This window comes from Cyanistes caeruleus, chromosome 6 (assembly GCF_971803275.1).
Source record: "Cyanistes caeruleus chromosome 6, bCyaCae1.hap1.1, whole genome shotgun sequence".
NCBI lineage: Eukaryota > Metazoa > Chordata > Aves > Passeriformes > Paridae > Cyanistes > Cyanistes caeruleus.
The window spans coordinates 32770073-32795254 of record NC_141706.1 but is presented as its reverse complement, the minus strand read 5'-3'; the positions used below and the strand labels follow the sequence as shown (position 1 = coordinate 32795254).

The 25182-nt window shown below is 40.5% G+C and overlaps 2 protein-coding genes across 5 annotated transcripts in view; one reads left to right on the top strand and one right to left on the bottom strand.

Moving 5' to 3' along the window:
* Positions 1 to 2886, top strand: part of CDAN1 (codanin 1) — a 31739-nt gene extending 28853 nt beyond the window's left edge. Inside the window, exons 27-28 of the mRNA XM_086891776.1 lie at positions 318 to 425; positions 1126 to 2886. Coding sequence (XP_086747902.1) covers positions 318 to 425; positions 1126 to 1251 — 234 coding nt within the window. The 3' untranslated portion in view covers positions 1252 to 2886. The remainder of the gene's footprint in view (positions 1 to 317; positions 426 to 1125) is intronic.
* A 1134-nt stretch (positions 2887 to 4020) lies between these two features.
* STARD9 (StAR related lipid transfer domain containing 9) overlaps positions 4021 to 25182 on the bottom strand; it is a 99055-nt gene continuing 77893 nt past the window's right edge. For all 4 annotated transcript variants that reach the window (XM_086891766.1, XM_086891765.1, XM_086891767.1 and 1 more), the window contains 11 exons: positions 13857 to 25055; positions 12871 to 13068; positions 11548 to 11731; positions 10904 to 11050; positions 10160 to 10265; positions 9409 to 9551; positions 9111 to 9175; positions 8817 to 9022; positions 8339 to 8418; positions 7785 to 7943; positions 4021 to 6731 (listed from right to left, as the gene is read on the bottom strand). In XM_086891766.1, the coding sequence (XP_086747892.1) occupies positions 6630 to 6731; positions 7785 to 7943; positions 8339 to 8418; positions 8817 to 9022; positions 9111 to 9175; positions 9409 to 9551; positions 10160 to 10265; positions 10904 to 11050; positions 11548 to 11731; positions 12871 to 13068; positions 13857 to 25055 (12589 nt within the window). In that variant the 3' untranslated portion in view covers positions 4021 to 6629. The remainder of the gene's footprint in view (positions 6732 to 7784; positions 7944 to 8338; positions 8419 to 8816; positions 9023 to 9110; positions 9176 to 9408; positions 9552 to 10159; positions 10266 to 10903; positions 11051 to 11547; positions 11732 to 12870; positions 13069 to 13856; positions 25056 to 25182) is intronic.

Here is a 25182-nt window from a genome sequence, read left to right as displayed (position 1 = left end):
TAAGCACAACTTATTTCAGAAGTCAAAGAAATAATTTTTCACGCTGTTCTTGGTCAGGCAGGAACTAAATTCTCGGTGTGTTCATAAACTGAGAATTTTGAGACTTCGTGGTAGGATATAATCAATATATGAACTAAAGGAATTCTGTTCACTCATTTTGGATGTTGCTCTTGTCCCCATTGTCACACGCAGATAGATAACGTGCTTGCTCCTTTTCTCCATGTTCTGATCCAAAAAGAAAAGTATGAATTATATATGGATAAAGAAATAAGCACACAACATGTTTTGAGATGTTGATATTTTCTTCTCTTGTGCAGTGGGATTTGTTCCTTTTCTTGCTTCATGGTCTTATAGAACATGAACTAATGAGAACTAGTGAAATCCAGAGCTGCCTGCATAGCCTTGAAGAGCTCCCTTGGCCCTCAGTAAGTAATTAGATATGCATGAACAATAAGTGAAATGAAGAAGTTATATAAACAGACAATCTTTGTATTTCTGTTTCATATAGATATGGCTTATAACCTTCTCATCTTTTGTTCCTTCATAATGCAAAGGAAGGACTGGTTTCCAATAAGCTTCTTTCTGTTAGGAGTGTTTGGCTGAAAGCTGTACTTGTGGGAATCCAGCATTTCCTGTGCAGTGGAAACATTTCCAAGAAAATTGTAAACCAGTTTGGAGACCAGCTGGCTCAGTGACCAGTTCTCAGTTCAGTCATTCTTGCTGCCTTCCAGCTGAGAATGACGTGTTGGAAAGGGTCTTCACTGATCAGTCTTGCACTTAAATCCCTGTGCCTCCTACCACCAGAGTGTGAGAGCAGTTGGAATGTTCTAGAGGAGTCTTACTATTCTGGCCACAATAAAAATGTAGGAATCCACCCAAATGCCTTGCTAAAAATAGACAGTATTCCAAGGCTGGTGAGCACTTGTGTGTTGGAGCTGTTTTAACCTTTTAAATTGTGGCAGCGATCTTGTCTGAGGAGGGTGTGGGGATCAGAGGGGAGATTGAGCATGTCTGCAGGCATTCATCCTTGCAGTCAATTCTGTAGTTCATCTAGGTTTTTGCACTGGAAAACCATCAACATGTTTAACCTTGTAAAGTTCTCTGGTTTATATCTGTTTGTTACAGGATTTTGTAAAAGACCTGAAAAGGCTATCCCGAGTGTTTGTATCAGAACATCAGAGAGAGGAGCCCAGGACTAACCCTTGTGAGCTGACCAGACAATCTCTAGCTACTGTGACCACACAAAGTTAGCAGAGGTGGACTCTGTGGACAGAAATTGCTAATGAAGATGCAAATGGAATTTTCAGTGTTTCTGAAAGGATTGGGAGCTCTTTGCTGGGAGCATATTGAAGATAAGGGGTCACTTTGTGCAAAACCTGCACTGGGCTTTCTGTCATGGACATTTTGCCGTGGTGACTCTGCTGAAGGATTTGCATCAGCATATGGATCTCCAAGTCAAGTCTTTTAAGCACCTTGATTGTATCTCAGAGCAGCTGTTCTTTGGACTCAGAGACACTTTTTGTATTTGTGCAGTAACAGGCTGTGACCAAACCCAGGAATCAACTCAAGTTACTTTGTGATCAGAGAGATGGTTTCTTGGTGGCTGTCTCTTAACTCCATGTGACTTCTCATGTTGTCTTTTAACAAGGCCTCTACAGTCAGGGGAAGGAAGAGGTGAACCTGTATGACACAGAGATGTGCCTATATTTATTTTTCATTGTAAGCTCAGTATTGAAGGTTTGATTTTAATTTTTTAAGACTAATTTTAAAAATTAAACCATATGAAATAAATCCACTAGACCATTGATGGCATTACATAAAGGCTGTAGATGCTTAAGTGTTTTTCCATCTCTTGTTAGAAACACAACTTGTAATTTCCCAGGGCTTTTGATAGAAACAAGAGATAAAATATCTGTTTATATTTTTTACAGAAGACAGTATTTTTAAGACACTTTTATAGTTGTGAACATAAATGGCATCTGGCTGCTATTCACTGTTTTTTTATAATCTTTCTTGCCTTGAGTTTGGGTTTTTTCAGTCAGGAAGTGCTGCAGCAAGAGAACTACAGCCTGGAAGAGCAGACAAAGTAGTGAAGAAGCACTGTGACGTTTCCTGGAGAGTGGGTTTTGAATGGGGCCTGTTTCTTGGAGGAGAGTGGGCATTTTCTGCCCTTACAGACAGGTTGTCACCAAGAGTGTGACCTCCTGTTCACTCCCTTCTTCCCAAGTATTGCCTTGGCCTGAGGTTTGGGGCAGGGACTGCTGGTGAGTAGCAGAACATGTTTAGGTGCTCATCAGCTGTCTCATGGGATTCTTTCCCCCTGCCCCAAAGCAGTCAGGACATTATTTCCTTTTGTCTAAGAGTGTGCTATTAGTGTAGGATTTTCCAGAAAGCAAGTTCTGTGTTATTTAAGAACAGCCTCTGGACAAGGTGGAGTCCAGGGCTGTTTAGCTTGCTAATGAACTAACCTCTTCCCTGTATAAGGTGAGAAAAGGTAACATCTTGGAGTCAGTGATTCAAGAAAAACTGCAGACAGGACTCATTAGATAGAACTGTGGCTTCTGTTAAAAATGTGATACGGAAAGAGAAATCATAGAGGCACATTAGTGTCTGAACTATAATAATTTTTTCTTGTTTTGTTTACTAAGCACTGAAAATTGAAAGATTTGGCAGGTTCCACCTGCATTCCTCTTTTTAGGGGCTTTCTGATGTGAATGAAAGAGTCCCCAAAAGTAGGCATGCTGCAATACAATGGAACAATTCAGTACAAATTGAAGAGCAAGTACACCATATCATGCCATATCTGCTCCCTGAGGCTGAGTATTATGTGATGTTTTGCTGCAGGCTTATTTGAAATTGTTGTCATAATAAACATTATAAAATGTCTTGTCTTGTGTTCAGGCTGTCAGTATAGAACCTCTTGGTACTAGGCTGAAGAACAAAATGGGTACCTTGCCACAGGGCATGGGGCAGAGAGAGTACAGTACTTTCTGTACTGGCTTGTTGAGCTTCTGCTGGAATAGAAATCAACTTTGTTACATAGGGAAGGGTGGTGAAAGGGGAAGAAGCTAGGATCCATAAGAGGTTAAAAAATGGTGCTCCTGGTTCTGGCATGGATTTTATTTGGGTATCATAAAACTGTTTGTATAGATATTATGATGACAGCTATTTCCATGAACCCAGCCTACTGGAATTATCCTTCACTAATACAACATGTTTGGAAGTTTTTATTTAAAAGGTGACCGAGCCCCAGGAGCAGTTTCCAGCAACCAGAGAACACAGCTGTGCCCTATGAGTCAGGAGACACTCTGCAGTGGGACCCAGCAGGTAAGAAACACCTGTTTCTGTGTTCTTATGACTTGACACAGTGTCGCTGACTTTTGGGCATCCCACGGCCCCCAGGCACGTTTGCTCTGTAAAACCAGACACCCTACTCCGTATCCAAGGCACAGGGGCAGGTGTGGAGCACAGGTTTTCTGCCTGTGAATGTGAGGCCAGGACTCTGCAGCCCCCTGGGCCTGTGGCTGCCTCTCAGCGCAAGCCCCTCGGGCATTGTCCCTCTGTCCTGGGCACTGATGCTGGTGCCACAGGTGCTGCAGGCAGGAGAGCAGGAGCTCACTGAAAGCCAGCTCTGAACATGTGGCCTTTCTTCTGCTGGTCTTTCCTATTGCAAACTCACAGATCTCAAAAGAGAATTAACAAAAATGATGTTATATTAACTTCTGAATGTGCTGGTCTGGGGTGTTGTGTAACAGGACTTGGGAAGAAGCTCCACCCAACTGACTCTTTTTTTGTTAAATAACCAAACAAAAACCCCTTTGCTTAGAGAAAGCACTGTCACACGACCCAAATTTAAGCAGTGACTGGCTTCTTGATTCTTGTGCCAAAAGTTCATATTTCATTCCTCAGCAGTTAAATAGGAGACCTACTGTTATCACAAACTTGCCTTTGTGTTGTTTTCCTATCCAGCATTGTTCCATACCTGGGTATCTTAGCTGGAGCAAAATAAGGTGGAGCGCATTTTCTTGTGTAGAAAATACCATTTATTGTGGATATGAAAATAGCAACCTTGATTTAAGAGCAGAGATGCAACCCTAGGTGGTACAACACAATTGGTTTGATCATCTGCTGCTCAGCAGTAACTTACAGGAAGTTGGCTTTTGCCTGTTGTACATTACCAAATTTGATATCTGCTGGGCCTTCGTTTCTTCCTTCCAAACAAACCAATGTCATACATTAGCAAGTACCATAAAATGTTGTATTTGCAAAAGAAAACATTCATATAAATAGGCTTTTTAGTATCAATTGAAGGTTGTATTAAAAAAAAGTTACATTAATTCAATACTGATAAAAATAAAACTTAGCTTTGATAGCATATAAAAACGCTTCAAACCAAGCATATATAAATAACTTAATTTTGTAAACATAGAAAAAAAATAATAAGTATATATAAAAATAAACATCTGATGCACTGTACAATAAGACACTATCCTTCATAGGCACTGGCATCGTTGAGCAACAGGAATCCCCCGAGATGTTTTTCCTACAAAAACTGCTTTATCACTAGTGCCGTGTCCAAAATAAAAGGGGAAAAAAAGCAAAGCACTGAGCAAATCTGTAGTGGGCTGTATGAAGACCTCCCCTGCCTCCTCTGGAAAGCTACGGAAGCAGCGCTGGGGACAGAGCCAATATCCCATGCTGCCGGTTCTGCTCATTTTTCCTGCAGCTTTACTGTACTGCCTTGTTTGCTCTTCCTTCCGGGTTTCCACTGAAGGGAGGAAGCTGACATGTTGCAAATCTGGAACTCTGTCATTCTAATCAGTTTTAGAAAACTGTGACAGGTTGCCCATTCTTCCTTGAGGGCCGTGGAAGAAGTGTGATGCTGCATTGGACCATGCTGTAACTCAGGCTTTTAGCAAAAGGCTGCGCCTCACCAAAAAAAAAGAGCACTGATACATTGGTGTTAAGATTGTAACCATGACTAGCCAAAGATGAAACAAAGCAAATTTGTAAGTGAAAGGTTCTGTTATCCTCCCTGATCTAGTTTGAGGAGGAAGCCTTTGGGCAGGTGTGTGTTTCAACTGCTGTTTTCTTAAGTATCAATTTAAAATAGCTATTGTCTTTTCATTTAAAATTCACTATATTGGTAACAGGAAGTAACATAGAAGCTGAGAAACAAAATTACATCTGTGCAAAGATAGAGTAAAAGTAGATCTTGGCTCTTGAACTCAAAGGTGGGAAGCGCAGCTAACTTCACCATGTGCTGTGAAAATGCACCTTGTACTGAAAGTAACTGTGTTACAGCAGCAGGCACTGACTGCAGTAGGGTGGATGCTTGAGTACACATTTCTCACTTGACAGATTCAAAGTGCAAGAGCTTCTTGAACAATGTGGGTTTTTTTTAGCTAATGGAAGCATAACATAGCAGCATTTATTGCTTAAATATATCTAAAGTGATTTTGTACTGTTGTGCTGAAGAATTAAATGAAGTTATTTGGATATTTGAGGTGGTTGTGGTTTTGTTTAAATTTAGGAACATGTGAGCTAGGGATTGTGTTGAACAAACATATAAAGCCTGACAGCAGGATTGTTGGACGAAGTGCCACAGAAATCCCATGAGGTAATTGAATGGGAAGAATCTGTATTTGCTGCAGTGAGACAGCTGGTCACATTATGAACAAAGAAATGTGGTAAAACTATGACCAGGCTATATTTTCAGCTCCTAATGCATTTGGGTGAAAGTGTAGAAGAGCTGATAGAAAAAGCCATTATGGAAAAATGTTGGAGCTACTCTCACTTGCAGGATTTAAATCCTAGAAACAAGCAGATTACTGAGTACTAACCTACCCGTGACAGTGTCACTGTGTAGAATGGTTTGGTTTCTTTATTTCAAAGCACCTGATTCTGCAGTACAGTAAAAGTGTGTCCTGAGGTATGGTGGTGTCCACTGATGCTGCATAGCATCGTGGTAATCTGAAACCCCTTACAGTGGCTGCAGGCAGTCAGCAAATACATGAAAAAAATCTATCCAGGGTGTAGGATGACTGGTGAATATTGCGCTACTTTAACTTCCCTCTTCAAGGGGAAGGGAAGAGGAAGCCAGCTAAGATAAATGATTTATCTACACAGCCAGGAATTCTGCATTTGGTACTTATCTCATCATTAGAAGGTGACTTTGCAGCTCCGCTCAAGAGCTTGTTAAAGGTCTCAAGCCATTACAGATACTGCTTCCAGCCTAAGCATACTTAAAGAAAGATCTCTGATGCTGCTTGGAAACAGGAGTTAAGTAATACACTCTAAGATTTCTGGCATTGTAAAGCAAAGTCTCTTCCTCTGCACTTTATAGAGCAGCACACCTTTCTTCTCTTCCATGGATGTTTTCCACTGCTGTTCCCAGGAGGAAAGGTTCACCACTAAACTTGCTGCATTTCTTGTAAGTGGTGTTGGCTAAAACAAATGATCGTTTTCTCTAACTGTACTTCCATATAGTCCAGCAGTAGCTGCCAGGCTCCTGAAGTGAGGCTCGGTGGTGGCTGCCTCAGGAGGCAGCATTTTCCATGACCTTTTGTGACACTTGTGTGTCCCTGTGAGCTGTCAGGGGCTCTTCAGTGCCCGGTGATGCTGCAGCACTAGGCAGCGAGCAGGTGAGCCAGCCGAGCAATCACCAGGGGCTGCCGCTTCGCCATGGAGCTCAGGAGCCTGGCGGGGATGGCCGGGGCACCAAGGTCCACCTGCAGGGATTAGAGGAAAGGCTGCAGGCTGGAGTCTGGACCTGTTTAAACAGAACACTTCTCCAGTCTGGAATAGCTCTGACATAACGAGTCTGTGTTAGGCACAGAAGTAGTTAATGGACAAATGCCATCATTACTGTGTGGTTTGTATCTTTTTCTTCCCAATACTCCACAGACTTTCAAAACTTTGCTTTTTGATGTTACTTCTAGCATGTATGACCCACCTTGCTTTTGAGTTTGAGCTTGGATTAAAGTTTACTAGTTTGAGACACACAGTGTTACTGAAAATGTGTGTGCATACACTACAGGGCAATATGAAATGTATATAAAATTTAAAATGCATATATATATATTTCACCTATGCATTGTAAAATGCATGTGCTAATTAATGATATTTTTTAAAATGTATCCTTAGGTTTTAAATAGATGAGTTTAAAGGACTAATGACATTTATCTTTACGTAAGCATTTAAATAAATTTTGCACATTAAGGCCTGCTCTTCTGGACATTTTTAAATGCTTATACTCCTCTCAAAGAGATCCTACTTTTCAAATGAGTTTAAAAAACTGATTATAAGATTATAATTTTCTTATTCTTAACTGGAATCCTAATCTTAACTTTTGTATCAAGTGTGAATTCTAATGACTTTGGTTAGAAAAATGCACCAAGTATTTTCACGGATTTTGAAAACAGTATAATCAAAGGTAGACTTCCTGTGTCCACAGCTAGGCAGAAATGCAAACAAGACTCCCCATATTGGCTCACCACATGAGAACACAACATACACTACAATTGCTAATAAACCTTTACAGAAGAAATTCATATCCAAGGAAGCAGCCTTGAATGCTGTAAAAACTTGGGAACATGTGCTTAAACACAATCCTAGTGAGAGTCTCTGCACTGAGAAGCATGAAAGAGGTGACTTTGTGGTCACTTCATAAGGTTCATGGAGTCTAGCATAAGGATTGTATTTTTTGTTGTTTACCAGCTTTCAAGTGTTCTGCTGTGTAACAGCTTTTTACATTCCCAGTTGGAAAACAGAAAAATCCTTACTTGTGCCATGTAAATAACTCTGGTGATCTCTCTTCCATTCATTATGTCAGGTTCCAGTATCCAAGCACTTGGCAAAATCTCCCCTCTCACTGCTTCTTTACAAGGGTGAGGCATGGATGCATCATAGACAGACTGCATAGCCAGGACAGACAAGTTCTCCTGCACATGACAAGGTGTAAAGATGAATTTGAAAAATTTTATGCATATAGTGATGTTTTCTTTGTTTGCCATGAGGCATATTTCTCACATTACTTACTTAAAAGAGTAGTAATTTTTCATGTTATCTATTAAATATGCTTTTTGTCAAAATCCTGCCTGTTTGCAACCAGAATATACTGTGTTACACTTGTGTTACTGTCTGATGGGCCTTGGTTGGCAATTGTCATTCACAGGAGGGTTTTACACATAATTCACTTGTGTGATACTGGCATGGCTTTCCTTTCTGCTGCACTGGCACTTCTGCAGGTATGAAGATTGACTTTCTCTCCTTTATCCTTGAACCAGATTATCAGAACAACTCCTTTTCTGTGCTGCAGACAGAATGTTCACTTTACCTCTTTGGCTTCTACAGTAATGCAGCAGAAATCCCGGGGCTGCTTTAGGTAACACAGGGAGGTATCAGTCACTAAATACACTGGGGATAAAAAATAAGAAAGGGGAATTAGACTTTGACAACTTCAACTTGTCAGAGTTTCCCCCCACCCCTTCCATGCAGATATTTATTTTATTTTGACTTGCTGCCTGGGAGCAGAGCTCTGGTTCATATGCTGTAATATATAATTTAAAATGCTTTTTCAAGCCACTTCAGGTTTATCTTTACTTGCAAACCGCTGTCTCTAGCTCCACTTCCCAGCAAGATGTGTTTGATATCAGCCTTGGAAAAGTCTTGCAAAGCTGAAGCTCCCATACTAAATAATGAAATTGTTTATTTACACCTGAAGAAATGGAGCAAGATGCCTTTAACTTTCTTCCTGGCTGCCTACAGCCAGATGGTGATGGTGACTGTCATCTGCTCCATGTGAGGATACTCACCCAGGTGAATGTGGCTGGTTACCTTCTTGTGTATTCGAGCTGTGTTGATAGAGCTGTCGTAGAGATGCCTTTTGCCAGGATCTCTCACCAGTCCCCACACATAGGGAAGTGGTCTTTCTATCACTCCTGCTCCCAGAAATCCGTGCCTTGTTGCTGAAGGGAAGACTTTGTAGTACACCTGCACCTCTTTTTCTGTGCACTGATATCTGTCAAAGGCAAACAAAAGCTATTTGCCCACAAGAGGGGCAGGTACAGAGAAAGGCCTCCCCTTACACAGACCTGCCAGAAACTTACTTCCACCCAGCTGCTGCTTGGCATGTGTAGAGGTTCCTCAGGTTGTGAGAGCATGCTGCCATTACCTTAGAAAACAATGAAAAATGACACCAGCTTCACTCAAATATTCCAGCTAACATCCCACACTCTCCTCTGCAACCCATGGCTGCAGCCTGGCTCACTTTTATCCATCCTTCAGAATTGTTCAGTGTCTGTACCTGACAAATAGGTAACTGTTTGTGATGTAGAACAAGACTTGTCCCACCCATTTTTGCTACAGCTTCCAGGAGGAGTAAGCGAAAACTCTGTTTTTACTTACCTCAGTGGTAGCATTAGCCAAGATATGTTTGGATAAATCTTGGTATCCTTTTGTTGAAGAGGAGTTGACAGAAATAGTTAATCCATGAGTGAACCTACAGCTGGTGCCACTTGAAGGAAGAGGTGGCTGAATTCTGCTGGCTTCTGCAGGAAATAAAAAAGCCGGAGAGGGAATAAAAAATTTAAAATACAACCCCACCACTATTCTTAAATTGTAGAGACTTAAACTCTCCACTGGAGCCCCCAATCCATCTGATCCTAATGAAGGAGTGATAACATCCCTTGCCTGGACATTCTGTGTTGGTAATTGCACTGCAGTTATATCTTGCAGTACTGAAGCTTTAACTGTTATTGCTATATGTAAGAAAATAAAATAAGGAGAAATAGCTTAACTCTTGAGGCTAAAAATAAGGATTTGCTTGTACAATTCTATAACTCATTGCAGATTTGGGCCCCATACCCCTTGCCTCCTTCTTTCATTCAAAATAGTATCCTCATATTATCTCAAACAGCTGAACTTTGATGTTACCATATCAAAAGACCAACTTCAGAGGAAGCAAATCACCATTTAATATTTAAAGAAATTCTAAGCAAGCTCTGGCTACTAGTTGATGGTATTTTTCTGAAGTCATGTAAAGGTAGGGACACCCTTGAAATACCCAGATTCAAATTAGATTTTGATTTGCGTGAATGACAAATCTCATTAGGTTTTGGGATACGACTCAAAAGAAGCAAATCTATGTTTTACTTACCAAATGTTGAATCCTTATGCAATTGCTCTAATGTATAAAGCTGACTATTTCTGACAGCTGAGCGACCTCGTGTATCTCTTGAAACCAAAGTATTTCCAGAAGAAACCTGATTAAAGAAAGTGCAGAAGTGGGAAAAATAAATTGTGTTACATCAGCAGTGGAATATGATTAGCAAATCTGCCTTACAAGGTTGGAAGCTTCTCTTTATCATGAGGTAACCCCCTTTGCCTTTCCCCTAGTTAGGAAATTATACTTTGACTTGGGAAATTTAGCAAAGCAAGTGTAAGGAACTAGCATGGGTCCATAGTTCAAAAGTGACTTCAGAAAAGTCCATTTTCACACGTGGAAACTCTTATGTCAATGCATGTATAATTGAGGGAGGCACACAGAATATCAGATGCTATCAGATTTATCACAAGATAAGGTCTGTTGTTTCTAAAACATTTGGCAGATCTCTGATAGTTACATAGGCAGTAGTAACTATCTGTTTTTTTATCTATGAATTAAAAAAAAAACAACAAAGAAACAAAAAACCGAAAAATAAGTGTCATTGTCCTTTGCAGTTTCATTAAAAATTGCTCCCTCACCCCATGTCACCCCTCTGTGTACTGGTAGTACAAACTTGTCCTGCTTCATAGCTGTGGCAGAATTGAAACCATCTCAAAAACTGTCTCTGTTCCAACATAATGCCTCTGTGCTTGAGGTGTCATGAGACATGGGTCTCACACAGCAGTGGTTTCTCACCTGCCCTTCCTGGCTGCTGAAGTTACTTGCAGTGTATGTGGCAGTGTTACTGCTGTTGTAACCAGATGTTGGGCCAGAGGAGAGGCTGAGGCTGGAGTCTGTACATAAAGTGCTTGTACTCGCAAGAGTCTTCAGTCTTGCTTCTTCCTGTAATAGGCATCTAAGTATTGCAAACAAAAAAAAACCAAGCCAAACCCACCCCAGCACTGAAAGCTGAAAAGAGGGACCTAAAGAAATCCCACAAACTTGCCATACAGGAAGCATTAAATAAGCAGGTTTGTTTAAAAGCCTAGGATCATATAAACTGTAGAGTGAATGACCCTGTAAAACTTGGCAGTCTGGGAAAATGCAGATTTTGCTGTTTTCTCCACATATAAGAGTTCAGACTATCAAACTAATGCTAGGATACTTTTAAGAGGAAGAAGTTTTATAAAAAAAAAAAGTCTTTTCAGTCCCATTTGTTGCTCTTTGTCTACTTCTCAAGCCCCTGACTAAACTTGCTGGTCAAATACAGTTGTTAAAGACTAAAGATTTTACTTTACCAATGCGACTACTCAATGCTAGAAGACCAAATAAAAATTATATAAAAATATAAAGGAATTCCTGAGAACTTCAAGATTATGCATACTCTCTATAATGCTCACCTTCTGTAACTGAGAAAATATTTGTTCCCGAATCCGTCTTTTCTCTTGCTCTGCTCTCTCCCTAAGTTTGTCCCTAGCTCTTGCAATTTCAGTTTTGGTTTCCTCTCGTGCCCTCTGATAGTCTCGGAGCAACAGTTCAATGTCTGAAGGGTTCTGAATGCTTCTTCTTTTTGGTTCTTGAACTCTGTAAGAATGGACAAGTAAGGGGAAACACACATAATTACTTGAAACACAATGAGAAAATCACATTACAATTTAGAACAGGAAAACCTGCCAGAAAAGCAATTAGAACCATCACACCAGCCTCCAAAAAGCTTCTCTTTGGTCACTAATGGCTAAGTAGACCTAAGCCTTGGAAAATTACTCAGATTGCAAGTCCAGTTTACTACTGAGATTACTACAGTAGTTTCTAAATCAGGTGTCCATATGATATAAAATTATGGCTTTGGCATATCACATACAAGTTTACTCTGTTGGGAAGATAACTGTCTCCTGACCACAAAGCATTTAGGGAATATGGTGGGGAACGAGAAACTGGAATTCTAAACAGTGAAGTGTTGCAGAGCTTTTCTGATAGTTAAAAAGAAACTGAACTCAGTGGCTTGTAAGTTAGTGAAGGAGTGTTCTGGTTTCTGCCAGGACAGGCTTAATTTTGCTGGGAGGGGGCATAATTATGGTTATTCTGTACCACCTCAAATCATTGCTGTCAGTGGGGTAAAGGGGCTTTTCTGGGGAGAAGGGGTTCTTTGCAGCTGAGATGTAGTAGAGGGAGCCATCCCATATTGTCTGTTCTCTGGGGGCTTTCCACTTGAATCTTTTCTTACACCTTTTGTTATTAATGCTGTTGCTGTTACTGTTCTTTCTCTTATCTTATTGCTGTTTCCAGCAAACTGTTCTTATCTCAATCCATGATCTTTACCTTTTGTACCTCCAGTTGGAGGGGAAGGGGAAGCAGCACTGATTTTAGTGGGAGTACTAAAGTGGAGAATACCATTCCTAAATCACAACAAGGAGTGAGAAGACAAACTGGTCTCTAATCAGTCCAGACTGAATACTTGGCTGTCCCCATCCATCATACACATATAATAAATTAGGCACTTGTTATGGACTGAAATAAAACTAGACCCAAGATTTTAATGAATATTTTCTAAAATCAGGCATGTGTTTTTCCTGAAAGCATTTTCTATCCCAAAGGTTAATGCACCCACACTGAGAGGAATTCTGCCCCTGAAGTCTTGGATGTCAATAAGAACCATTAATGTGCACCCATTGTGAACACTGTGAATGAACATCAGGCCTAAAGAGAGGTTTCTAGTGCCCTACCTGGTGTTTTCCACCACATCTCTTCTCAGCTGTTGCAGATATTCTCGGCGTCTGCTGGGGAGATCTAGATCCCTCTGACTTGCATCCAGAGTCTGGGACAGACTCAGGTGCTTTTGGGGGCTCAGGCTTCGGCTTCTTTGGTATCTTTGTAGCCTTTTTACTCTTTCCTTCCTCAGAGTTTCAATAGTCCTCATGTGTCTGTTAGGGAAAGGTGATTAGAGTGACAAAATGCACCCTGCAAAGTTACATTTTCTGACTTTTTAAAGCACTTAAATATTAGGTAGATTTGTAAAGTAAAATTTTTATAGACTCTAATACCATCTAATACCTCTTTGTCTACATGCTGAGAGATGATGTAGAAATTCTAAAATGCCACTGCTTTTCTGACAGCAGGAAATGTACAAGAGGGTTGTGATTACTGCTGGTAATGGCTGAGAGGCAAAGTGAGGATGGAGACTAATGTAGCTGCTTCCAAATTTTTTGTTGCAACGGTTTCACAAACTGAGTTCTACAATCACAAGAATTGAGTATCTTGCTTTTTAAAAAAAATTATTTTGTATATTTATGGGGGGGTTAAAATTTTTTTTTATTTTTTTATAGAGCAGCATTTATTCACAGAAGCATGAATGGGATATTTCCATAAACAGGATGGATCCATCATTTTTACATTGCAATAAATCAATTAAATATATTCCCACATCACCAGGTACACATGATAACTCTTGTGGCTTCCAGAAATTTTACGAGTGGGGTCAGACTAGCTTTGAATTACACCAAGTCACTTTTCCCTGTTTTTTTGGAGTAACCCCAAAATTTTGTCCTACATGCATTGCCTAGCAGCTTTTAAAATAAAGCCTGATAGTGTATCTCTTCACACACACTTCACTCAGCGTGACTAAGTGATTAAGTACTCATTACTAAATGCTATTTAAGCGGCATGAAGTGTATTAAAAATACTGAAAACAACACTACATTAAGTAATCTACCTTTCATAAAGTTGCTGCTTCACTGGAATTGCCCCTGGCTCATCCGCAGTTCCTCTCTGAAGGACCCTCAGCAGGGCGTCTGTTTCCCCGATGCCATAATTGAGCTTGGCTTCCGTCAGTTCCACTGTGAGGGGATGCTGGTGCAGATCCAGGTGAATGCCAGACATGATCTGGGCACGCTCTCTCTGAAGTCTCTTGATCTCTCTGCTCCTGCTGTCACAAGACTGGTAATTCCCTTCCATTTCTGTTGCTCGTGTGCTTCTAGGCTTCTTCTCTGCCTGACTTCTTAAATCGGTCACGCTGCCACTCAAGCCGAGCAACAAAGGAGGAGGGCTGCTCTTAACACCACACCAGTTGCTAAATTTATTGTGTATGGGTAAGTCACGGAGACTGTAGCTCCGGGGCCTGTATGGCTTTGCAAAAGAAGTGTTCTTGCTGAGAGGAATTTCAGTGTCACATTCACTTCCAGTGACAGAATCTGTACTGTCGTCTCGGAAGGAAGTCTGCACATCACTCACATCAGAGACTGGGGGAGGGCAGCTGTTCTCAGTCTTCCAGAAGAAATCATGGAATTGTAGCGAAGATGCTTCTACCAGAGGTTCTGAGGACGTGTCAACGTTTGTCTTACTTGAACAAGTGGCACTAATTCTTTGATTAAAAAATAAGTCAGCATTTGGAGAAGGGTAGTTACGAATCAAAGCAGGATCAGAATTCCCAGTGTACTTTTCGTGCCCAGTTCCACCTGAAGAACCTCTTCCACCCCTTGTAACATACATACAGTGAAGAGAATGTGCCACTGAGCCTTGGTCTCTGACATCACCTGCTACAACTTCACTGTGGCCTGACACCTCCAACATACTGCTGGAGTGATACAGCCGCTCTGCACAAATGGTAGTGTGGGTGTCAACCCTGAGTCTGTGCTCTTGTTCCAAGTCTTTTGAACCGTCCTGTCCTAAAAGTTCTTTGGCTGCTTTCTTATCTGAGAAAGTTCCAGGTTTCTTTCTTATGCTCTTGTGTTCTCTAGAGGTGCTTGATTCACTGTCTGTCTGTGAAAAACTGTCCACATGATGTTGCATGCTGAACTGTGGACCTGCCCTCGGCTTTCTCGGGGTGTGAAGAGGACTTGAAGCAACACTGGAATATCCAAGGGGTTCCTTAATAGGGCAGACAGACTTGCTAAAAGCAGTCTGGCTGCTGGGACTAGCACTAAGAGTAAGAATAGGGGAAGAGGCCCTATCGACTAGCAGGGTATTTTTGTACCAAAATTTTCTTTCAGCTGGAGTCTCTGTTTCATTGATGCTTCTTTTATCCTGAGTGTAAGATGTTGGAGACTGAGGGGTGCTATTAGTAGGGCTGCTAACTACAGTGCATGAAGAACCATCTTGCCCTGAACTTGGCAAAGATGATGTGAGGGGTGAAACTCTGGTACTGGCAAAAGCAACGTTCTGCTGTGCATTTAGTGATGTTTTTTGGAAATGTAAGACAGGGATGGAAGTTTTGGGTAAACAAGGCAGATGCATAAAGGAGTCTTCCAGGATGCTGTCAAGACTGTCATGGAAGTCAGAATTGCTCAGGCTTTTCATCCCTGTTTTTTCTCGTGTTCTTTCATCAAGAGAGAGTGCTTCTTCTTGCCCTTTGGGAATCTCCCCTACTCTATCTGCACCAATTTTTTTCCAATCAACATTTACTGCCTGAGCTGCCCTCAATTCCTTTTCCATTTTTGCCTCCACTTGTTTTTCTTCATGTTTGCTTTGAGGTTTTTCCAAAATCTCAGTCTGAGTGCCTACATCCATTGTAGTCTGAGTACAGCTATCTGACCTAATAGCCTTTACAGCACCTTCAGTTCCTTTTGGGTTGATTTTGGCATTCTGCTCATTATCTATAATACTCTGTTGGGAAAGGTTTCCCAGCAGCTCAGATGTGTTCTGAAGAAGCTGTGACAGATGCATGGACAGGTTCTGCATGCTTGTCCAAGAAGGAGGTTGATGAAGTAAATCTCTGTTTGTTTCCTCCTTTTTTGCAGAAACATCTGTATAGCTTCTCTGATGTCTTCTCTGCCTTTTATACCTTCCTGTAGCTGCTGTTTGTGTTCCTTGCTCACAGGTAATCCCTGCTGGTCTTTTGGAAGGTTTTTGAGACTCTGAAGGATATAATAGTACAATTTCATCAACCTGCATTGAAGAGTTACCAGGTTGTGCAGAAGGATTCTCAAGTTCAGCAGTGTTGTTTTCTGAGTTAGTTTCCAGTGTTTCACTGGATATGTTGCTGTACTGTTTGGTACTGTCACTCGAGTATGCTGATTGAAAGTCTTGCCTGACACTGTCCCATTCTTGAAGACCTTCAATGCTACTCAAAGTGCTTGACAAGACTTTTGCTGTAGCATATGAGCTTAGATGAGAACGAAAAGGAGAATTTTGAGAGTTCAATCCATTGTCTACACTGGAACATCGCATAACTTTACGATTTTCTGTATTCAAAGGAATTTGATTGCAAGAGACATCACTTGCGCTTCCAAAAACGTACTGTTTCCAGCCAATCTTGCAGGCTCCATCTTGTTGCCATGGGTGTATGTATGGATTGATATCACTTGATCTAAAATGCATCACATCTTTATTATCTTGCGAAAATGAATCAGTTTCTGACTGGTATCCAGCTTCTTCTCCTTTTCCTTCACTACACTGAGCTACAGAACTACTCTTTGAAGTGACATTTGTTTCTGCACGCACAGAACTGCAAGCTGTGGGCAGTAAGGATGATGGGGATTGACTAGTAGAGTCTTTAAAAGACTGGCTACTTTGGCTTTTTGCTGCAAAATTTTGTAAGTTTCTGGGATCACAGTTTGCAAGCTTCTTAGTTTGTCCCATTTTTTTCTGAAATCTGGGTTTAGATTCAACTTGTAGAAAGTTCTTGGATTCCTGCTTTGAAAATCTTTCAATTCCATGAAGATCATCTTCAGTTGGTGATGGAGGCTCTACACTCATATTCAAATCTTGCAGTGATTTAGATGCAGAATATGACAAAGGATCTGCCTTAGATGAAGTTTCGAAATTATATTCTGTATCAGAGAAAACAGCAATAGCTGGAGCTGATACTCTGTGACTTTGTAAATAACGTCTTCGTTCACTTTGTTTACAGTCCTTGGCACTCCGTGTGGTAGAATATGATCTTTTGCTCCTGAATTGCACCAGTTTGGATTCTTGAGGAGTTAAATCATGGTTTTCTAGCAAAAACTTTATGGAGGTTGTTTCATTATTTTTCACAGAAAAATTGAGTCTTTCTGATTCCAGAGTATTATTCCTCATTATAGTGTCTCCCATTGTTGAACAAGTATCTGCCTCAGCATCAGCAGCAGGGCTGTCAATGCTTGAACATACATTATTTTTGCAAAGTAAAATCTCTTTTCTACCATCTCTGTTTGTTCTATCTGGCACTTGTTCTCTCTGTTCACCTGCAGGCACATACTGACATTTATTTCGCAGATTTGCAGGGTTTCTTTCAAAATCCAAGACAGTGTGGTATGGTTGCCTGGGATCTGGGCTTCTGTGTGTGGGACATGCTGGAAAAAATGAATTGCAGGTGTATTCAGGATCCACTTGAACATCTCTTGGGTACAGATTTTCCAACACTGTAACTTCTGAGCCTGTTAATTCATTTGGAGAATTTAAGGATGCATTAGTTTGCTTTTCAGCAGGTTCTCTGCTTAATGTTTTTCTCTGCTCTGTCTTTACTGCAAAGTGTTCAGCCTCAATATTTGAATGCAGTTCTTCCTTACTTCTGTTAATTGTATGTCTCATTTGTCCCTCTTTAATAAGAATTGCCCTTCTAGTATCCCATGAAGGTAATGATGGTAGTAAAAGAGAATTATCATTTGGTATTTTCTCTATCTGTTTGTTGCAAGCTTCTTGTGGTGGAACTTTATCCCAATGATGCTGATTAATTTTTGTATCACTGTCAGATTTTTTACTATTACTTCCATATGCAGGTTGCCCGTCTACAGCAGAATTTTCATATGAAGAACAATCTATGTCTGACACTGGACAATGCCTGTTTTCTTTTGCAAGAGAAAGTAAAATACTTCCTGAAGCACATACTGGCTCATCAAATACCACAGCTTTATCAGACTGAGTGTCTTGTATTTGCAAAACAGCAAGTGGAGACTGTTTCAATATATTTGAATGTGAAGTATCATATGTGCTAGTTTCACCATGGCCTATATCTGCAGTTAAAGGAAATTCTGAAAAGGCTGTTAAGGCTGGGTAATTAACTCTTGAAAATGATTGGGGAAAATCTCCTTCTTTTACAGAGCACACATCTGCAGAATTGCAGGACACTTTCTCAGTCAAACAACTGTGCTGAAGTGAGTCCTCAAGCTGACTAAATACTAGAGATTTTGAGTCCCCGAATAAAGAGGATGTGTTAAAAGCACTGAAGTTCTTGGAGCTTTGAAATGATGTCTCAGGTGGAGTGTCTTCTGCAGAGCGTGATGGAAGAGACTTTGATTCATTAGGACGACTCTGTCCTTGAGTCTGGAAAGTGAGCAGACCCAATTCTGGTACAGTCACACTACCAGTGTTACTGCCATGTTCTGAGAACTCGTTAATTTTATCTTCTTTTATGTCACCACAATTCTGGAAATAACCTTGAACAATTTTCTCCTTTTGCTCTGTTCCCACAACTTTTTCAGAGAGTTTATTACTCTGAGCATACATGCCTTCTGCAAGTGCAGAATTATTTTCCTTTCCATCTCCTTTTTGAGAAACACCAGGAAAAGTTACAGATACACTCAAATCAATTGATTCACTTTCAAAGTATTTAGTTTCTTCAGAGAGAACAGTATCATTTTTACCTGTGTCTCCATTGCTGACAATTAAACTATCTGCAGATGATGCTGGACGATTCAGAGGACCAGGAGAACATTCAGAACTGCCCAAGTTTCTATTACAATTTAGAATGTCTTTACTGTAATGTGGATTTTCCTTTGGAGACTTGTTCAGGCCTTCTGAAAGTGCTGAAGCCTTCTCAGAAATAGTGTTGCCTGCTTGGTCTATACAGCCCTCTTCAGAAGCCTCATGTTCCTGGTTTTCTGGGGGCTCATGCTGATATCCAGCTGCACCAGGAAAACCGGCCTTTTCACATTTATTGTTTTCTGTAGGATAGCTTGCACTTAAAAATCTCTTCTCATCATGCAGTGGTGAACCCCCCAAGTGAGATACTGTCTGAGTTGTATTAATATTCTGAAATATTTTTTGGGCAGAGCTTTCTAGTAAAGAGTGGGTTTTTCCCAGCCCTTTATCTTCCATCACTTCTTTCTCTGAGGAAGACTGCAGGTTTGAAGTATCCAAGACTAGTGAATCAGGCACAGTGGTATCCTTTACCTCTTGAGCTGTATCTTCTATGGAATTAAGACAGTCTTTTAATAATTTATTGACCATTAAATCCATACTGTGTTTTTCATAAGTATTATTAATATCCTGTATTATACCTTCAGAAGAATCTAATTTTTCCACAAAAAATGAGCATCCTCTGGCCCTTTGCTGAAGTGCAGCAGTTCCAGACTCAAGACCACCCGCACTGTAGGGAGTGAAAGAGCTGTTCTCATTGACAGGCTGTGCAGATGTAGCATAATCAGGTGCATTTTTAAATACAGAGGATTCTTCCTCCTGCCTCTGCTGCATGGTCCTGGTTTGCAGAAGACCTACACTCTTACTTTGTGTTTTACCTGGAAGATGCTCATCTTCTCCTGTTTTGTTGGCTGTAACAGATGTACTGCCACCCATCTCACTCTCCATTGATGTTTCGTAGTAAGGCAGAACACCTCCAGTTCCAAGACTGCTGTTAGATGGTTTTGTACTTCCTTTCAGTGCAGTAGGAACATCTTCAACAAGATGGGAATCATCACTTCCTCCAAGATATAAAGGCTGGTTTACAGATTGGCATGGTGAGTCTTGAAGTTCTTGGGTTTTTTCTGTACACTTCTGTGATGCTGGTGGATTTAGTTGCTTGCTAATGTCTTCATTATTTCCAGAAAAGCTGGTAGACACCCACTGGCTTTCTCTTAATATTTCATTTAATCTGCTGTCATCATGTGTCATTTGGTAGCTGCCCTTGTTTTCAGGGAAGAGTTCACCCAGGTTTTGTAAAAAGATCAGTTCTACCTCCTCTGTGTTTTCTACAAATATCTGCTTTTGGTTGTATGCTTTGGCCATTTCTACCAGCTTCATCAATTGCACTTTCTCTTCCTCAGCTCTGGAGCCTAAATGATCAAATTCACAAATATCAGAACTTTTTCTAACAATACCTACATTCAAGTTTTCTGAAGTACCACACTCAGGAGATTGCACAGAGCAACTCATATCTGTATGTCTGTCGAGACTTGTACATTTTTGTTCAGTTCTGTATTGGTCAATAGCAGCACTATCACCATTTGAATATTCACATGCATCAACTACATTTCCTATCTCTGTAACAGGGTCCACTGAATCACCATCCTCACTCATTTCAGTAGGGTCATGGTATCTTGAATCATCTTCTAACAGTATATTTGGTTCTACTTCAGAAACCATCAGGTACCTTTCAGGGATCTTAAATTGATCTAAAATTTCTTCCTTGTCACCTCTGTCACAATACACTTGATGTAGAGCTGGAGACTGTTCAATAAAATAAGTATTTTCATCTGTGCATGTGTCTTCTTGCCTCATAATAACCAGCTCCTCAGTGTTTGTCATGGTAATTTGTTCTTCACTCCCAGTCACTTCACATTCATTAACCTTGTCTTCCTGGGGCAAGCAGTTTGGTACACAACGCTCAATTAAATTGTTAGATTTTATTTGTCCTTCATTTTCAAGTTTTGCTGAAATATTTCCTTGCCTCCTTGGGATTGGTACTGTTTCAACTACATTCTCTGTTGTTCCATTCATCTGTAAAAGCCCACTGCAAGTATCAAAGAATCCCAAAGTATTCTGAATAATATCTGTTGTGTGGGAGCACACAGCTGAAGGAGTGGTTTTGGGTGCAACAGAAAGCTCTGGTGAATAGGTGCCTATTTCTATTTTCCCACTTTTTTCTTTTAAGCAAAATCTGCTTGGTTCAAGTTGGCTGCCATAATGCACAAGTGCTTTTGATTCCTGAGTATGTTCTGCCCCTGTGCTAGTTTCCTGCAGTTCATCTTTGTCCACCTCTTCATGTGTCAGGCACAGATTTGTATTAAACTCACAGTGAACTTCACAAGCTGCAGTATCAGCAGGTTTCTTTGGATTCAGAGCTAGACTGATGTCTTTAAAATCCTTTCCACCCCTGTCTTCAGCTACACTTTGGACTTGGGCTACTGGTCTGTCAGGTAAACTTTCAGTGTGTCTGGATTTAATTTCCAATGCACTTTTTTCTAAGTTGCTTGCTTTATTGATTGATTCTTTTATTTTTTCATCCCTGGCTATCCCTGTGTTCTGAAAAGGAGCCATGTCTTCTTCTGTATCCATTTGTATGCTTCTGAAAAATTTGGGTTCTTTATTTCTATATGACCTCTCCTCTTGAGAAATGGCAGCTGATGCATTTGTGTTGCATTCAAATTCCCCCCCCAGCTCTGAATTTGCATAATGTTGAATACAAAAGATGTTCTCTTGGCAATCACTTTCAAAAAATGCTTCTTTCTCTTCTCTAGGTTCAGGTAAAGATTTGTTCTGTGTTTCTGTTTCCAAGAGAACAGAGGCATCAAAATCTGCAGAAATGTCAGTTGTCTTGTGTGTAGTGTTTTCCTGCCCTGTTAATTTTGAAGAGCATCTTGGGCAAAGACAGCCAGAATGTCCATCAGAACAACTTTCTGCGACACTGACTTCCACAGTAAGATTAGATGTAGCATCACAGTCTCCTTTCACTATTGTGACATGCTCCAATAGTTTATCATCATTTTTGGTCTCAGATGCACTTTGAAAAAGATTAGCTTTTGTTGAAACTTTGTAAAATGGGCTTGAATTAGATTCTGTGAGAAAATCATTTGTATTTTCACAAATAGCAGCAGGAAAAGACTTGGTGTTTTTCCCATTTACATTCAGTAGGAAATAACTTACTTCACTTACCACTAGGTTTTCGTATTTGGATGAAAATTCTTTCTGAGCTACAGCCTGCGAGTTCAATACATTGTGTTCTTTGCTTTCACTGCTTTCTTCTCTTATGTTATCAGTGCATAATGCAGAATTTTCTGAAATTTGCTGGGATAAGCAACTTGCCCAATTGTCTGCTAGAGCACATTTAGGGGAATAATCCTTTGAATTAGGTTTGCATTTGAATTCATAGTGATTTAGTGAAGACAAGTCTTCATCCTTTGGTATGTATTCTTCATGATCTCTGAATGAAGGCACCTCTGGCACAATGTCTGCCAAGCTATCTGTGCTTATTTCCATACAGATTCTCTCCTTTTGAGACATCTCTATTGGTGTTGCAGACTGGTCATAGCTTGCACTGGCAGCAGCAACTAAAGGGTGACATTGATCTGTTGTCTTCTGTGAGGAAAAATCTGTCTCTGCTGTTACTTCTGCAGGTATTTGCTCATGATCTGTTTCTTGCATTGTTTCCAGATTACTCTCCCCGGACCTGGGGAGCTCTTCTGTATCAGCTGATTCTGCTCCTTGTCCAGCCAGCACCTGAAGCTTGTAACTGCTCACTAGAGAGCAGTTCTTGTTTGTTAAGTCACTGAGAAAGAAACCTTCATCACAACATGTTAGGATTTTTTGTACGGGAAAAAGCTGCCCGCAGTTTCCAAATTGGATTTGTTTTACTGCAGATGTCTGTGTTGAGGTCATATTATGAGCAAGTCCCATAGAACACTCAGCAGCAGGTGCACTGACAGATGCACTTCCACTGCCTGAATCTATCACACTTGACTTGGTCATCAAGTTCTTGTAGTCATTGTCAAGCTCATCTTTTGAAAAAGTTTGGAAAAAGTCATCTTCTTCAGAATCTGCATCTACACAGCCATTCCTCTGCTCCACCATTTGCACAGGCAACACAGAGATAAAAGGTGTCTTTTTTGGAGTGTGATCTTTTGGCAGCTCTGGATGAGTTGTGGGGAGGGAGTTCTCCTCTTTCTTAGGTACCAGTGACAAGCAGTTTGGAGTGGAGGTGCTTTCCAAGCAGCTGAATGTTTGTGCACATTCAGTAGCAGACCTGTAAGTAGACAATTCACCCAGTTGTTCTTGTTCAGGATGGTGTGACCTTGAATGTTCATAATAATCATGCTCTGCTGAAGTAGGAACAAAAGAGGTACTTAGTCCTACTGAGCTAGAAAATGAGGACATTACATTTTGAGATTCCAAGGAAGAATTTTCATTAGCGTTTGTCCATCCCTTAAAAATCTTATTTAATGATCCGCTCTCAGAAGCCGTGCTTGCAGTTGTTGTTTCAGGTAAAGGTATTTCCAACGTGTCAGAGGAGAAAACTGAGTTGATTTGGTTTACATGATGTGGACTGTGAGTAATGCTGTGAATCTGCTTAGAGCCAGAAACAAAAGAAACCTCAGCAGCTGACTGCTTTAGATCATCTTTCTTTAGCCAAAGTTCTGGTTTACTCAAAGGGCACAGATGAGCATCTTGAAATTCCAGGTTTTCATGGGAAGAAGATGCTGTTATTCTGGAGTTGCTGATGTCAACCTTCGAGTCACAGGAGGACCAGGCATCATTAGTAAGCAAAGGATTTCCACTTGTGTAATACAGTCTGCTTTCAAGAGACCTTTCTTGTTCTACAAAGGGGACTTTTGTTCCCTTCAGTAACTGCTTGCAAGCATTACTGGAAGCAGTCTGTGGCTTGGTGTTCAAATAAAAGGAACTGCTGAGGTTCAGGTCATAGTTTGTCCCTTCTGTATCTCTGTCACAGGTCTTGGATTCTTGGTCTTCCTCAATATGTATAGCCGGTAATTTAGGAGTTTGTAACTTCCAGAAAATCTCTGCTGGCACTTCATCAGATGAATCAGATTTGGATTCTTCTACCAGATCTTCTGCTGGCATCTCTTCTCCATCAGCTAAGCTATCCAGAGAAAAGCTTCTTTCAGCCTTTCCCAGTCTCCTATGAGATGCATGTGATGTCACCAAAGACGAAATATGGTTCTCGGTTCTGCTTTTGGAAAGCTTAGCTGGCTCATGATGGGCCTTTAACTTGTGAAACTGGCTTGTATTTTGCTTTTTGGCTTTGTTTTCCTTTTCTATCAGAGAGTCTTGTGACATTTGACTGTCGTCACTCTCAGAATCTTCTGGATTGGCAATACATTTATTTCTTTCAAAATCTTCTATCTTCAGTTTCTCTGGGAAAGCTTTTGCATAAGCACAGGAGAGCGAATCTACAGAATAGGAACTGTCAGTATCAGAAATATCATTTTCATCATCCTCTTGCCAGTTCCCCAGCACATCTGTGGCTGTCTTGGACACTCCAGCACTTAGCATCTCAGCACTGTGCCACTTTTTTTCAACAGAAGATAGTGGTGTCTGTGAGTTCATCTTAGTGAGATTTCCTACTGATGTTGCTGCCATCAGAAATTCTTTCTGTTCCACTGATGATTTCTCATGACTTGTCAAGGCTGAGTTTGCCTCTCTCCTCCAGTTCTTGACTGTTTGGTTTAGATGCACTGATGGTGTGTTTCCATGCACTGTTTTCTTCATTTGTTTAGGAAAGTTTTCTGGAGAGGACCTGTGGCCTTTTCCATTGATATCCATTCTATTCTTTTTATTGGATACCTGAGCTCTATTTTGTGCTACATTGCTACTGGCAGGCTGACTTAAATCTCTTAGCACCTTTGATTTTGTCATTCTTCTCCCAGTAATAAAGGTTTTAGGCTCATCTTTCTCCTTAAAAAGATCAGGAGAGGAACCTTTAGAGGTCTGGTTTTGAGATCCAGCTTGCCCTGGGCTATCATCCGACTTTTCAATTTTTTTATAATTTTTATTGATATAAGCCATGATAGCTGAATCATTAGAGTCTTTATCTGCTCCTTTTTTATTTTTGATTGAAGATATTTTTTGTTTTTCAATTAGCTGCCTCTGGACTGAAAAGGAGGTCCCTTTTTCATCATTAAGGTCATCACTCCCAGAAATGTCTTTACCACTTCCGTAAAAGTGTTCTGCAGGAGTCAACCTCCCTGTTGTACTACCTTTACAGTATGGTTCAATATTTGGTGAGGTAGATAGCTTTGAGACAGACTCTCTCTTCGAGAAAAAGCTGTGGAAATAAAAAAGAAATAAAGTCCAATCCTTGCTTGAATAATGTAGTTAACATTTCCACCACAAAATTGTTCTTCCAAATAAGAATAACAATTTATGAAGCAACAATCTTAATGCCTCTCAAA